The sequence below is a fragment of the Blastomyces gilchristii genome, assembly GCF_000003855.2.
Source record: "Blastomyces gilchristii SLH14081 genomic scaffold supercont1.4, whole genome shotgun sequence".
NCBI lineage: Eukaryota > Fungi > Ascomycota > Eurotiomycetes > Onygenales > Ajellomycetaceae > Blastomyces > Blastomyces gilchristii.
Genome location: NW_003101679.1, coordinates 3,162,421 through 3,177,867, shown reverse-complemented (window position 1 = coordinate 3,177,867; position 15,447 = coordinate 3,162,421). Strand labels below are relative to the sequence as shown.

The window sequence follows — 15,447 nt, the reverse complement described above, 5'->3', positions numbered from 1 at the left end:
AAAAGTAGGAGAAAAAAACCCAAATATCCTGAAAAATGAAACACACACATACACACACACAGAGAAAACAGAGGGGGTATCTAGATACTCTCATATCGAAAAAAGGAAGGAAAGAAATTTAATAAAAACGAAAAGGCGAGAAAGAGAAACCGAATTACGAAAATTCAAAATAGAAATAAAGAAAGTATGACAAAGAAAAGAAGAAATCTTCCTTCTCTTTCTTTCCATCCCAGAAACATTAAAACATTATAATTATGGTGAATTAACAATTCAGATGAATAAAAATGAAAGTAAAATGAAAGATGATTATGAAAGAAGGGGGTTCTGAGGTTGGAGAGCAGGGCATTATGGGCGGAAAGAAAGGGAAAAAAAAAAAAAAAAAAAAAAAAAAAAAAAAAAAAAAAAAAAAAAAAAAAAAAACCTATGTGGATGCGTAAAGAATGGAATGGTTTAGACAAAGGAGAAGGAAAATTAGAAAAGTCGAGTAGTAAAGATGTTGAAAAGAAGAGAAAAAGAAAAACAAAAGGGAAGCGAGTGTCAGTTGTAAGTTTTGGATGACTCCTTTCATGCCACTGCGGTGCACGAAGAGGCACAATGGCGACGAAACGGAATCCGTTTGATGTTGAGTTGGCGACATAGGGTGTCCAACGGCATGGAGATGTTGAAGTTAGGACAAGGCGGCGACGGGCCGGTACTCATCGAGCGCCTTATGTCTCCGAGAGCCCAGATTTCGCGCCCGTGTACAAATAACCATATATCAACCCTTCTTCCGATGATGAACCTTGTACTCAGCTCTCGCAACCCGCATGAAAATTTCTACATCCTTAATGGGGACCCAGCTCGTCAGTACTTTCATGGCGTTCTCGAAGTCGGATTCTAGGATGATATCGCGCATTCCATCTATGAGGGCGGCGGAGGTGGCATGGAGGACATCGAGGCTTTTGCCGAAAGGGCTTGCGTGGGGTTGCGATGGCGATGGGGCTGATAATGCTAGTGGATCTGATTCAGAGTTGCCGTTTGCAGTGCCAGTGCCAGTACGAGAACTTGTTGGGGGTCTAGAGGCGGAGGCGGATAAAGAGGGTTCATCTGAGTCTCCGAGGAGCATGAAAACGTCCCAGACGCGGAGTTGTGCGGGGAAGGGAATTGAGTAGTTGAACAAAGTTAGGTACCATCGGGTGCCGTACGCTGTTGGGGGGATTCCGAGTTCGGTCTGGATAGAACTGGTGTTAGCAGTGGGTGGCTATAACAGAGAGAGAACAAAAAGGGGTAAACATACCAGTTTTTCAGCAACTTCCCCTCCTTCAAGCCATCCCGTTTCAAAATTGGCTAGTGCTTCCATCAAACCCGAAAAACCCGACCGATACAGACGATCCAAACCCCTAAGTTGCCACAACCTCACTAGCATTACAAACGCATGCTCTTCGTCGTAGTAAGCAAGAAGGGTCGCAGCAAGTGCAGCCATACCCTGGACATATCCTGTGTCTGGAAAGTAAAGGGACATGGCATGGAGAACTCGGAAGAGAAGCCTCTGGCCACCTCGATAACGGCGACGAAACATAATATGGCTGCTAATTGTCCGTGGAACATCGATATCGATCTGTACGTCATCTGGGGAGGCTTCATCTTGGAGCTGGTTGAATTTCTGGATGAGTTCTGTCTCCGTCGGGCTGTCTTTCCGTTTCCTTGCACTGGCACTTAGAAACGCATACCAAGCGGTTGATCGCCACCTGTCAGGTATTCCTTTCCAGGTCCGTTCAATAAGTTTCGAGCTCTTCACGTCGAATTCGAATGTCATACTAGCACCATCCTGGGGTTTAGACACCACCTTTGCCATCTTTCTCCATTTATCTTCTCGCTCCCATTCCTTCTTCTTCATTGCGAGCGCACGCGGGCTGGTATCATCATCCTCCATGACTTGGCCCGGCAGAGTTAGCATGTCACTAGCTTCATCCATGAATTTTCGATTTTTGTTATAGGGTAGCTTGTTTGCAGCATATCGTATTCTTGAAGTTGATCTGCGACTGCTTGCTTGATAGGAGCTCTGGGAAGATGTGGGCCGCGATTGATCTGTAGATTTCCTGGGCGGGGAACGGCCAGCAAACGACCGGGAACTAGGTGCCACAGAAGTCTCCCTCCGTAAGGTACGCTTCCTACGTGGAGTTGTGGATGCAAGTAATAAGCTCGTTGAGACCCTTTGCAGAGCTGGAGGGGCTGGATCTGAAGCATCGCTGTCTTTTTGTCGGGGGATAATGAAACCATATCTGTCAACATCGCCGACATCGACATTTTCCCAGTCCTCTAACCCACCAGCAAGCTCATATGGCTCCCTTTGGATGAAGCTTCCTCTTCTCGAACCGCGCCCCGCAACTGAGGTAGTAGGCGTGTTTGCTCGTTCTACTTCAACCCCGTCACTCGAGGCTGGAAAAGCAACCGCGCATGGTTCATCTAGCATAGACTCCTCTTCATACAAGCCCAACAGCTCATTAACCTCTGCATCGTCGACGTCTTCATCCCCCCTCTCATACATCAAACGAACCTTCTGTGACAGGACTTCCTCATCGATTGACATGGCTCGAGTCATACAGCTGATTGGACGGGGGCGTAGAGAATTATATGATCTTATACGCCTCGAACTTAGCGATGTGGTAGTCGTGGATTTGTTGTGAACGTCGAGTGTAGCATTACCATTATTTCCCCCGCCGCTAGGGAGATTCTCTTTACTCTGCATGTTTTCCTTCGTCTGGTTCCCATCAACATCCGTCTCAGAAGCAGGTTCGGTATTATTCTGTGGGCTTTCAGCAATTGATTCTAAGGGATCTGTGGTCAGGTCGCCAATGGAACCAGTTGGGATGTCCAGCGTAATTCCACGAAACGGTACAGACTCAACGGGTGGAAGTGGTGGTACGGCGGGAAGAGGATCTGGCTTCCTTTTTTTGAGCGGGCTCCATTTCCGCTCTGATCGTCGCGAGCTAGGACGGGCGTGCTCTTCATCTATGATGATGCTTGGAATGCTGGGGGGCGATTTCAAGCTTGGAGCAGAGAGTTCGTCTGTAGCTAGAGTTGTTCTGCTGTTTCTTCTTGATAGAGCCTGACCGGAATCCCACCTCTCGCTCTCCACGCGGTGAATTGGTTTCATAGGAGACGAAGGGAGCTCCGGGGAGGGAGCTGATGGCTCCTTGGGGTCTCCACCTAGCGATTCGATTCGTAGGCTAGAGGCTCGAGAATGGGGAAAGGAGGGAGAACAGGGGGACGGGATGGGTGGCGGTGAAGACAGGGGGACAGCAATAGCAGTAGCATTTTCGGTGTGGATTGGGTCAGGAGCTCCAACCTTTGTACTCGAGCTTGTGGGGGGTTTTGCGGGGGAGGCCATTTTAGTCGCGAGATCTCCCATGACTTTGAAGCCGATGTCTAGCGTTTGGATATGTGTATAGAGAGGATCCAGGGTGAGAAACCCAGAGTGGGAATGTTGATCCAAGTCACGACTGCTGTGATATGAGGGGCGAGGTGCAAGGAAGGTGAATCAACAACCGTCGTGGTACAAATTGTTAGTCCGGGGGAGATGTCAATTGCCTATGGAGATGGGGAAGGACAGCAAGGATATGGCGGCGGTATCCCACGCATTAGAAATTAAAATCAAATTTTAGAGAAGGATTCCGTTCAGCGAGGAGCAGAGGGAAAAAAAAACCAGCTGGTGCCATTGATCAACAGGCGTTGGCCTCGGACCAAGTAACGGCGGCAAAGGATTTAGTGCAGGCGTGGTCAAAGCAGCAGCCAAAAAAGGGGCGGCGCGGCTGGCGTGTACGCCGCTGCGTATCTCTGCGGCGGTTGGGTTGGACCCACGAAACAACAAGCGGGCGCCAGCCGCACCCGCGATGCCGCTTAGCTAATCACCCCTATTGCCACGTGATACAAGCTTCCGCGATAAACTAAACTCGATATGCATAAGCGCGATGTTCTCCAGGGCTAATCTTGACCCTAGAAGCTTGGAAGCTTGGTACCCTAGAACTCTGTTATTAATAAATTGTTACATACAGGCATTGGCTTTGTTCTCCTGATGACAGGCTATAGTAAACTACTTATATATAGAAACTATCTAGTGAACCAAACAACACCCATTTATTCCGTGGTATTCAAAAATCAATTCCCGCCCAAAACTCCGTCTACCATTACCACCTACCTCCCTCCTACTACTTCTTCGAAACGAATAATGGCCTGGGAAAAAAGAAAAAGTATGTTGCTAAAATAGAGGAAGCACGTGCACATGAGAGGGAGTTGTCGTAGGTGAAGGGAAGGGGATATCTAGATGTTCCCGTGGCTATGTATACCCGACATGTTGGGAGCAAAGAAAATAAAACAAATGGAAACCGTTGAAAGGGGGAAGAAACAATGGTTGGCAGCGAAATTGTGCACGGCATCACCACAGCGCCGCAGCGCAGGAACTTAAAATATATATTTTTAAGCCTCCGCGGCGGTACCTCTTCCAGATCCAGATCCATTCAAATTATTACTATTATTATTATTATTGACACCCTGTCCTTGCCTAGGTTCAGTGGGTTCCGGTGGCAGAATCTCAATCTGGCGGACGAGGAAACTTTTTTCATCCGTGAACTGATCATCATCCGTCCTGTCCTCCAAGAACTTAGGGAGGAACTTTAACAGGCGGTCTCGGTTGTTGATTAAGATTCTCTGGACGGCAACAGATTTGTTCGGGTTTGCGACAAAGACCTAGATAAATCATTTGTCAGAAAATTTGTTGGTTATCATGGGTAGAAACTGAGGAAGGCGAAATTAAGAAGCAAAGAACTCCGGCTGAGTTGGCCTGACTGGGTAGTCGAACCTTGAAAATATGAAAACCTTCATATTGAACCATTTTACGATCATCTCGTAACAGATTCATGCACAGCTTGAGGTGATCTCCGCGGTCAACATATTTCGTCATGATGTTATAATTCGTCCGGTCTAGGAGGATTTCGCCTAACAGCTTAATACTTTGTCGCTTTGTCACGTACGAGTCTGACTGGACGAGAATACTATTATATTTGCTGAAGAACAGTTCAAAGTTGGATAACAAGTATTGTGACACCAAGCCTTTATGTTTCGTAAGAACATCCTAAAAGCAGTGTGAATGAAAGAGATGGGAAACAAACAGCGAGCAAGGGACTAGACGCAGTCACCACTTACCCGAAATGTAGTAAACGCATCAGCGCTGACTTCAAAACTGCCGCGGTTGATCCATTGAAAAAAATTCCAAAGGAGCCCTTCTCCCGTTTGTTTCGCACCAGGATCGACCTCGTTAATTCGGATGGTAGGCTCATCTCTGGCCGACTCATCGTAGAGTATAATAGCCGCGATGACCTCGAACTTTAGAGCCTCACGCAGTATAGATCCACAGGGCATGGCACTTCGATGATTTTCATAGCCCCAACATAGCTCAGTTATGATCTCCGGTCGGTTATGGACAATATAAGATACGACGGGGGGATCCGCGGAGTTCGCATTGGCAGGTCTGAAACGGAGGATGTGAGAGAAGATGGTCTGCGTATCTTTTCTTGCCTCGAATGGTAGATGGCGGATACTTCGGGCTAGTTCGTAGAGTAGGTCTTCTTGAATGGCTGCTTGTACCAATTGATGTACCTGCTCAGGGAGGATATCGACTTCTTCACAGCGGGATCGTGAGCATGAATTTTTTGGGCGAGGGGCGATTTATTATCAAGATTTACCAACCCTGTGTCCCTTGAACAATCAATTTCATGTGAGCCAATTGCTTGGCTAGATCATCCTCCACCTAATTCTCCTCTCCCATTAGCAGGATTTCCAGCAGTTTTATTTGGAGAAAAAAATGTAACAAACCTTTAAGCCGCCATTCGAGTTGTCCCACAAGCGCACGACGAGGTCCTTTATTGACCGCGCGACCTCAGCAGGTTGTCGTGGCCTCGCGCGGTTAAATAGGAATGCCATCGATCACTCAGCAAGACTGCTATTGGTGTCGGGGAGGTCTGTGAAAAGAAAACCATATATATATTGCCCTCAATGGGAGGCTGCCAAAATTTAAATAGAGCGCCAAGAGGTACAGTGCTGGGTTACACTCCTGTAATGGCAGGCAATACTCCAGGCATGAAGCATTGGAGGTTTGGATTAAGTAGAGGATCGTCGAGATATGCGACATGTGTTTGAGAGGACAGAGCCATGGGGAGGGAAATAGCGTTGTTAGGGTCTGCGACCTGATCCAAACAAGCATGGTACAGTACAGGACATGTACTACGTAATGTACATGTACATGTAACTACATAACTACCAATTGGTGGGGTATCTGGCGCTCGTTACGCGCCAAGACACTAGTATTAGCAACATATGTGCGCTGTACAGTGATACTTCTATAACTACTCTGTACGGTGTACTCTATAGATTTGATAAGTGTATTGATCAGTCTTTATACGCAATGATACATGCAGTTCTGGCGGCCTGCAATATCACTATTCTACAACCAGCTAGAAAATAATTAATAACTTGTTATAGATAGTATGAGAAATATTTTCAGTCTCATTACAGTAGATAGTTATACAAATATTGCAATGTTTGTCTATCCATGATTGTAAACCTATGTGTGTTTGAAAGCTTGTTTAAAGTATTCAGGGGAGATGGCGCCTATATAGAAATCAGGTTGGGACTTTGTACGGAGTAGTTGATTCAACACTGGTTGACCGCGGAGTTGAGCGGGCAATGGCGTTGTTTAGTGCAGTTTCATCAAGAATTATCGAGACAATGACAATGCATGCGTGAACAGGGAGAACCTGATTGAGACGAAGGAGGCCAGCATATTTTGCTAAGGCAAAGGATGAAGGCTTTCCTTCCAACCAATCAATTCTCTCATGAGCTCATGAGAGACGATAGAGAAACGGAAACGGCATAGACGATGTTTGATTCCGCTCTAATTCCAGAGTTGAAAGATCAACAAAAGGGGCTCATGTCTTGCCATTATTTCCTCGAGCAGGGGTATTGAGGAAGAGAAATGATAGCGAATGAAATGAAATCCACCCAGTGCAGGAGACATGTGCCTGTGTGCCTATCACGCTGTAAAAAATCTCGTGGATATCTAGAAGAAGACCTTTCATCTGCACTTCTGTATATAGCTGTGTAGGTCGATCATCCCCATACTCAGAATGTACTCTAAGACTCCATGAATAGGTTATATTCAGCTTCAAGAAACTTCTTCCCGATGCTGTGGATATCCAGCCCACGACCTTTCTAGAGACCTATGCGGTCCTCGAACAAGTGAGGAATATCACCGGGCCAATCAGCAGGGGTAAACAGTTGATATCTAAAATTGATCTCAACTAGATTAATATCGTCTAACTCCATAATATCTGACATCTTTCCTTTGTATCCTTGCTTGCGTGAATTTTCTGCTGGAGCTCGAAGCCAGGCACAGAGTGCTGGTTCGGGTGGTTATTATAGTTAAATAGACAAGTTCTGGATCATTCCCGCTAGAAATCGCCCAGCATCTTGCCCCGCCGACAAAGAAGGGTGTGCGAAGCAGAAGAGAAGAAAAAAACATTACCTAACACACCACATCATTTTTTTTTCTCGGGATACATCTGCCCTTATCTTAGATATTTATTTATTGCACAACAATGGCTTCCTCTTCTCAACAAGCCCCACCTGCTGTCCATGAAGATTCATATTCCGATAGTGACAGTAGCTCTGATCCTCTAGACCTATCCAAAGATGAGGGATGGGAAGATGTTGAACTGGACGAAGAGTCTGAGCCCGTCATAAGTTTGTTTAGCGACAAGGTCTTCCCAGACGCCCGGTCAATGCTCAATGATTGCAAGGAAAACTTTCACTTCGACTTTTTGAAGGTTCAGAAGGATCTTGGTGTGTAGAAACTAAAACCGGTCCAATAAATTTCAATTGCGCAACGTGGTGGGGAAGTTATATTGCCGCCGTTCGATTTCGATGGTGGGAAGCCTCTAGCTGACTTTTATGCCTCTCTTTTTATTCGTCTCGTTCCATACAGGCCTCGATTTTCTCGGCACTATTAGGCTTGTCAACTATATTCGCTCAGAAGTCAAGGCTGGGAAGACCCCTGACGTATCCTCCGCGGCCCTGTTCGATGACGAGCGATACTTGAGACCGGTACTGGAGGATGACACGCTTCTATACAGCTTGGATGATTTGGCTGAGGAATCGGACCTGGATCAAAAGGCGGGAGGAAAGGATGGGCCCCGATCGAAGGAGGCAGAAGCATCAGATCCAACATCTCGAATTCGAAAACTAGAAGACGAGTTGGAACGAATGCGAAGCAATTTTGAGGAGTACAAGGCGATTGTTAAGAGGTCCTTGGACAAGGAATTAAGCAGCGCGGTTTCAAGCGTATCTGAAAAGCCTGTAGCTTCGGGCTCTGGTAAATTCCATGAAGCGGAGTCGGGATATTTCACCTCCTACTCGTATAATGGTGCGAATTGCGATTATAATTCTTTATCAGCCTCCCAATGGACAGCGAAAATAAGAAAAGATGGCACGTTCACTAACTTCTCATTGTCTAGGTATACATGAGTCCATGCTCAAGGACACTGTCCGTACAGATGCCTATAGGGATTTCATATATGATAACAAGAGTTTGTTCAAGGACAAGGTTGTACTTGATGTTGGGTGCGGAACGGGTATGATTATTGAGCCCATTATTATATCCATATCCTCACGACTTACTGTGCCTAGGTATTCTGTCCATGTTCTGCGCAAAAGCCGGGGCGAAAATGGTCATTGCTGTTGACAATTCAGATATCATTGATCGGGCGCGCGAAATCGTCTATGACAACGGGTTTGGGGATGTGATTAAGTAGGCGCTCTATCTACATCCTAAACTACCAAAGGTACTATAATCCATTCAACTAAAAAATTACTAGATGTATCCGCGGAAAAATCGAAGAAGTGGAACTACCAGTACCCCAAGTCGATATCATTGTTTCTGAATGGATGGGATACTGCCTCCTTTTCGAAGCAATGTTCGACTCAGTAATCTGGGCCCGAGACCGCTATCTCGCACCGGACGGGTTGATGGTTCCCTCCCATGCCACGCTCCAAATCGCGCCCTTGGCTGATCCAGATCTCGTGGACTCGCACATAACCTTCTGGAACTCTATCTACGGGTTCAAAATGTCCAGCATGCTTCTCAACATATACGATGAGGCACTTGTTCGATACATCCAGAAAGCAGAAGAAACCATCGTTGCCAAAGCATCACCGTTCCTGCAGTTGCCGTTACACACCATAACTGTCGAGGAGCTAACGTTCATCAAAGAATTCGAAGTTACGCTTAACACGGACATCGATGCGTTGGACGGCTGGGCAGTGTGGTTTGATATGTTTTTTATGCCATCTAGGACATCGAAGGTAGCTGAAGATGCGCTGCCGGGCGATATGAAGAAGGAAGGATATGTCGCGTTCTCGACGGGTCCATTCGATCCGGAGACTCATTGGCAACAAGGGGTGTTTTTGATAAACCGCGGGAAGAAGGCTGCCAAACCGTTGAGGAAGGGACAGGTTATTCAGGGACACGTGGAGTATAGGAAGAAGGATGATAAATCACGGCTCTTGGATATTGGGATTGACTGGGATATCGAGGGTGTCGAAACCGGACGGCAGGAGTGGTCACTGCAATAAGCTATTACTCTGGTGACATTTTTCAAATACCAGATAGTTTACGTTTGGGGTTTGGGTTGATGATTGTGCATATTTAATTTGGGTATATCAAATAGAGAGGGTTGGGTTGGTCAAAGAAATAAAAAGGGGTCATTATTCATAGCTGCCATTAAAAGTTTTCATAGCTCAAATTGGCAAATTAAACATCGGCAAATTGGGCACTATAACGTTTCCCAGGTGCCGGCGCCCAACTAGACAGCCGGTCATCACTGGAAGAGCGTTTGGCCCGGTCCTTATCCTGGTCTCTGGAGCTTCTATGAGAATGACTATTGCCGTAGGCCCGGGAATGTTTTGAACGCTCTTCCTGACTCCGCTCCCCTCGTTCCCGATGGGGGTTTCTCGAGAGCTCACGGTCACGATCACGGCCACTCCCTGCCGGCTGTGTCTCGGCATCTAAACGAAAGCCCTCCAAACTATCCAGCGAACCATCCGATCCCCGCCTTCTTCGCCGCCGCCTTTCTCGACGATGCCGACTCGAATCCCCCCGCTCCCTCCTCTCCTCCTCCTTCAAGGCCTTTAACTCTCTCCTTCTTTCCTCTTCCCACTTCTTCCTTTCTTTCTCAACCTCCCGCAACTGACGTACACCCCTTTTCATCGCAGCCAACGGATCGTTCATATCAGTCCTCGCCCTCTCTCTCTCCTGCCTACGCGGGTCTTCATTCCCCCACACATCTTTACTTGGCAACATATCCTCTGCCGTCTTAGCCGCTATGTCAACGGCCGACGACGAATACCACGGTCCCTTATCCAAGCTCTGCTTAAATCCAGCCGCATTCGAGAACCGCATGGTATATTGGTCCTCATATTCGAGTTTCTTCTTTGCAGCCTCCTCCTCCGCCTCGGGATTCTTCCCCGAACTACCGGTAATAGCATCTATCGCGGCAGGCTCGGGGAATAGGTTGATATGCCCCGAATCATCGATGATGGGTGCATCGTCCTTGGACGGTTTACGGACGAGGACGACATCATTTTCACGCTTTGTTTCTGCGCGTTGCGCATCCTCTCTAGCAAATCGAATATCGCGATCTGTCTCATTTTCGCCAGATATACGTCGTCGTTTACGGTGACGGTGATCTCGAGGTTCTCGATGTTCTCGTTCCTTATCCTTTCGTTCGGCGGCGGTTGGCGCTTCTTGAACAGGTGGAGGGGATCTCGACGGAGAGCGGAGGCCCCGTAGGATCTGTATACGCTTTTCGGCATCGATTTCCTGTAGACGCCGTTGTTCTTCTTCGTCACGCGCCTTTGCTTCGGCTTCATCGCGCCGGACGCGGGCGATGTTGTCTGTGTTGTAGACGTTCCATGACTTTTTGCCGAGAAGATGCCTGGAGAGGGGAGATAGTTAGTATCTCACGGGATGTAACTGACAACTGTAGTAGAAGGGATATAAACGAAGGTAACATACAATACCATCCTCTGAGAGTTACATATAGATTGCTTTGAAGCTTTGCATACGGACCATAAAAGGTTGAGAAAGGGTCTGGTGGATTGCCCTATCCATACGGAGCAACCCCGATGACGCCAAGCAAAACGATGCGCCACAGTAAGAGTTAGTAAGGTGGCGCGGAGCGTGGCTGAAACCAGATGTCCAACTACAACCACGACTAGTTTACTTGGACGACAAGCAGCTAGATTATTGTTCCTCATAGATACGCTGTCCTAATCTCCATTATTCGGTTTGACGCTGATGCCTAATTATATCCTTTTCACATTGCATGTTTGATGATTGATATCTGTTCATACCCTTTTATCCAGCTGCCTACCAACCCCTCGAATTCCCCGCCTACCTAGAAGTCCTAAGCTAGAGACTGATTGCCACGACCTAGGAAAAGGGTGTTCTTTCACCATCAAACCGAAGACTATATATATGACTTGAAGGAGGACCAGATTCCTATGCTTTCAACTACCAGCCATCGACCAACCACTAGGCAAGATGTTTAACCGTAGCAACTTTCCCTCGGTCAATCCCTTTAGCTCGAGCAGCAGTAGCCCCGGACCTGGAGGGGACAGAACGGGCCCGCCGCGAGACCGCTACAATAGTCCTAATCAACAGTCATCTGGTTATGGGCCGGATCCTCGATTGGGTGGAGGGTATGCATCTCCACTCCGTCGACCTGATTCTGATTCTGACACACTGATGACTGACGGCTACGATGACAAAAGGAGCTACGACCGATCCCCCATGGCCCGCGGACCGCCACAACAACACATGCCTTCTAGACAGGGACCTAGTAGAATTCCACCGAGAGGAGGAGGGGGTGGCATGGATGACCGTGTCTGGTCTCTGCGTCCGGCGAAGAGCCCAGATAATTCATATACATACGGAAATCTGTACGTTGTTGGCATTCCAGGGAGTTTGCCTCCTCCTGGCCTGAACGGACCATTCAAATAGTAAGGGATACTGACAATTTTTCTGTTTTACAGCGTAGCGGTATCTCCCCATGACATTCCACCTTCCCGCGATGGTTCGGATGTCCTCGTTCTCATAAACGATATGTTTGTCTTTTCTGCCCGTCCCCTCGAAGGCTTCCCACCAGGGCACATTAGCATGTCTGATCCACAGAGAACGTGGGCACAAGTGGCATTGACGGATATGGTCACCGTTCGGTTGTATGACATTTTCAGCCAAGGCGGGCAATCATACCTTGCATCCATGGATCTGGAAATTGGGTTCGCCGGCAAGAAGCGGACGGAGACGCCTTATGATCAAGATCAGCTCGCGCGAGTCGTTACCCGGGTTAGTACTGCAAACTTTTACGGGATGGAACAGGAAAAGTTTATCATTGCTGACTCGTAATACATAGAACTTTGAAAACCAAATATTGGCCCCTGGTCAAAAGATTTTGATGGACGATAAAAGTATTCCTCTACTGTTAACAGTTAAGACGGTTCAACTTGGAGACTTAGCTTCGGAGAAAGCAAAATCGTCCTTAGCTCCGACGACATCTGATCCTACTGCCAGAGGAATCCTAACATCCTTTACTCTAATCAACTTTTTTAAAGATGCAAAGACAGGTATCAATGTGAAACCTTCCAATCGAAGACCTGCGGCAAACTCCATTATCCAACCGGATTTCAAATTTGAGAACATGGGAATCGGTGGCCTGGATGTGGAATTCAGCACTATTTTCCGAAGAGCATTCGCCTCCCGGATTTTCCCTCCTGGGCTCGTGGAGAAACTAGGTATTCAACATGTCAAGGGAATTTTGCTCTACGGACCGCCTGGAACAGGAAAAACTCTGATTGCTAGACAAATCGGCAAAATGCTCAATGCCAGGGAGCCCAAAGTCATTAATGGACCTGAGGTTCTGAACAAATACGTTGGACAGTCAGAGGAGAATATTCGAAAATTGTTTGCGGATGCGGAAAAAGAGTACAAGGAGAAGGGAGACGAAAGTGGGCTTCATATCATTATTTTTGACGAACTTGATGCGGTTTGCAAACAGCGTGGCAGCGGCGCGGGTGGTGGAACTGGCGTTGGCGACAGTGTCGTCAACCAGCTTTTGTCAAAACTCGACGGCGTTGATCAATTGAACAACATCCTCCTGATTGGAATGACGAATCGTATGGACATGATCGATGACGCTTTACTGCGGCCGGGCCGCCTGGAGGTACACATGGAAATTTCACTACCAGACGAAAATGGACGGGCGCAAATATTGAAAATTCATACACAGAAAATGAGAGAGAATGACATAATGGATAAAGATGTCGACCTTCTTGAGTTGGCCCAACTGACAAAGAACTTCTCGGGAGCAGAAATAAGTGGTTTGGTCAAGTCGGCATCTTCCTTTGCATTTAACCGACATGTAAAAGTGGGCACGATGGCTGGCATTAGTGATGATATTGTCAACATGAAGGTCAATCGTCAAGACTTCCACAATGCTCTTAACGAGGTAAAACCTGCCTTTGGTGTTTCCGAAGAAGAGCTCGAAAGCTGTCTACACGGCGGTATCATCAATTATTCACCCGAAATTAACAGCATCCTGGGCGAAGGCAAATTATTCGTCAACCAAGTGCGGGATCCTCAATCAACCACCTCACTCTTCTCCGTCCTCCTTCACGGACCGCCAGGCAGCGGTAAAACAGCACTGGCCGCCAAGATCGCCATCGACTCAGATTTCCCCTTCGTCAAACTTATTTCCCCGGAGGATATGGTTGGTTATAGTGAAGCCGCTAAGGTCTCACACATGAACAAGGTATTCATGGACGCATACAAGAGTCCCACCAGCGTCGTCGTGATGGATAACATCGAGCGAATCATTGACTGGGTCCCCATTGGTCCCCGCTTTAGCAACACGGTCCTACAGACCGTGATGGTATTGTTGAGAAAGAAACCGCCCGGGGACCGTCGCTTACTTATCCTTGCTACAACGACCGAACGCTCCATATTGAAGCAGCTTGATGTCTTCAACTCCTTTAATTCTGATATCCGCGTGCCGAATGTGAATACCTTCTCTGAACTGTCTTACATATTGAAGGAAGCGCAGGCGTTCTCTCCGCAGGAGACAGAAGGTGCGCTCGCAGAACTGCGTAGATTGACACAGAGCGAGCAGATCGGGGTTGGGATTAAGAGGGTGCTTCTTGGGATTGGGACGGCCAAGCAGGATACTGATAGGGCGGGACGGTTTGCTTCTGTGATAGCGAGGGCGATGGAGGAGCAGAATTATGCGTGACTGTAATGATGGGTTTATGACGTGTTAATATATATGAAATTCTTTTACGTCGGGCAGCGCTACTCTAGAAGTCCATATTAAGATTTGACTACATATGACCTTTTCTTTCTTTCTTTTTTTTTTCTTTTTTCTTTTGGATCTACACTACCTACTCCGTTCTACCTCCATTCGGACATATCCCACTTTGTTATTAGTCACACGAGCGGCCAAGGCGCAATTGCGAGTGATAAGGGTACGACAGACGAAACAATCTTAAGGCCGACCTTACTGCTCATCCTTAGATAACGTAGCCTTACTTCGTTGGCTTGGGGCTTCCTTCACCTATCGCCCCTAGATCCGTTTGTCAAACAGGCTCGTACCTTGTCTGTTGTGGATGTTGTTTGCCACTAAGGTCGTCTCTAGCATTTTGTTGACCGTTCAACATGGATTTAAAGCAGAAGAAATGCGGCCCAAATTGGAAACAGTTCAGCTTTCTTTTACCCATCCCTGTGAAGAATCCTATGGTTTCAAAAGGAGTCGTGTGTGTATAGGCCCGAGAGCCGAAGTGTTGGAGCGATCGGGCTATTTGAGGGTAGAAGAGGAGGAATGTGGTTTTTTGTCCCTACAAGGGGGCAACTAATCCCAGGATATTCTTTCACTTCTTTTGATTATCAGCCACCTATCTACATTGATTTTAGTTATCAAAGAATTGGGCTAAAGCGAAATGTTGGAACTCCGTTTGGTTTCAAAGTGGAGGCTGCAAACAACAAATTGCATCGTTACCTACCCACCAAGTTAATTAGGGTTAACTAAGTGGAGATTGGAATTGGGCAGGGGTTATTATTATTATTATTATTCTTCCATTATACTCATATGCAAGCGGAGCTTATGATGAGTCCTTGCATGATGTTAAATACAGGTCAAGTGTTGGTTATACAGGAGGAAATACAGGTGTTGAGACCACGCCAAGATAACAAGAACATAGGAAAATACAAAGGAGTGACAATTAGATACATGCGATAATAACTTCCCAGCCCAGGAACATAGAGCGATTCATTGAAGCGATTTGTACACCTCTGTATTTATTAGGAAC

General features: G+C 47.0%; 5 protein-coding genes across 5 annotated transcripts; 2 read left to right on the top strand and 3 right to left on the bottom strand.

The window, feature by feature from the left end:
- BDBG_02968 (TBC domain-containing protein) lies at positions 1 to 3,815 on the bottom strand. Its single transcript, XM_002626745.2, has 2 exons — positions 1,277 to 3,815; positions 1 to 1,210 (listed from the first exon to the last, which is right to left on the bottom strand). The coding sequence occupies exons 1-2, from the start codon at positions 3,389 to 3,391 to the stop codon at positions 758 to 760; spliced, it is 2,568 nt and encodes an 855-aa protein (XP_002626791.2). The 5' UTR covers positions 3,392 to 3,815; the 3' UTR covers positions 1 to 757.
- Positions 3,816 to 3,909: 94 nt separating this feature from the next.
- On the bottom strand, positions 3,910 to 6,231 carry BDBG_02967 (conidiophore development protein hymA). Its single transcript, XM_002626744.2, has 5 exons — positions 5,851 to 6,231; positions 5,725 to 5,785; positions 5,182 to 5,657; positions 4,838 to 5,110; positions 3,910 to 4,725 (listed from the first exon to the last, which is right to left on the bottom strand). The coding sequence occupies exons 1-5, from the start codon at positions 5,956 to 5,958 to the stop codon at positions 4,456 to 4,458; spliced, it is 1,188 nt and encodes a 395-aa protein (XP_002626790.1). The 5' UTR covers positions 5,959 to 6,231; the 3' UTR covers positions 3,910 to 4,455.
- Positions 6,232 to 7,384: 1,153 nt separating this feature from the next.
- BDBG_02966 (S-adenosylmethionine-dependent methyltransferase superfamily domain-containing protein) lies at positions 7,385 to 10,058 on the top strand. The gene is made up of 5 exons (XM_002626743.2): positions 7,385 to 7,875; positions 8,018 to 8,455; positions 8,547 to 8,663; positions 8,719 to 8,839; positions 8,907 to 10,058. Exons 1-5 carry the CDS (start codon positions 7,632 to 7,634, stop codon positions 9,661 to 9,663), a joined length of 1,677 nt encoding a protein of 558 aa, XP_002626789.1. The 5' UTR covers positions 7,385 to 7,631; the 3' UTR covers positions 9,664 to 10,058.
- BDBG_02965 (uncharacterized protein) lies at positions 8,518 to 11,193 on the bottom strand. The gene is made up of 2 exons (XM_002626742.2): positions 11,105 to 11,193; positions 8,518 to 11,024 (listed from the first exon to the last, which is right to left on the bottom strand). Exons 1-2 carry the CDS (start codon positions 11,110 to 11,112, stop codon positions 9,842 to 9,844), a joined length of 1,191 nt encoding a protein of 396 aa, XP_002626788.1. The 5' UTR covers positions 11,113 to 11,193; the 3' UTR covers positions 8,518 to 9,841.
- Positions 11,194 to 11,305: 112 nt separating this feature from the next.
- Positions 11,306 to 15,066, top strand: BDBG_02964 (vesicle-fusing ATPase). Its single transcript, XM_031721037.1, has 4 exons — positions 11,306 to 11,790; positions 11,863 to 12,030; positions 12,124 to 12,436; positions 12,504 to 15,066. The coding sequence occupies exons 1-4, from the start codon at positions 11,633 to 11,635 to the stop codon at positions 14,373 to 14,375; spliced, it is 2,511 nt and encodes an 836-aa protein (XP_031577425.1). The 5' UTR covers positions 11,306 to 11,632; the 3' UTR covers positions 14,376 to 15,066.
- The last annotated feature ends 381 nt before the right edge of the window (positions 15,067 to 15,447 follow it).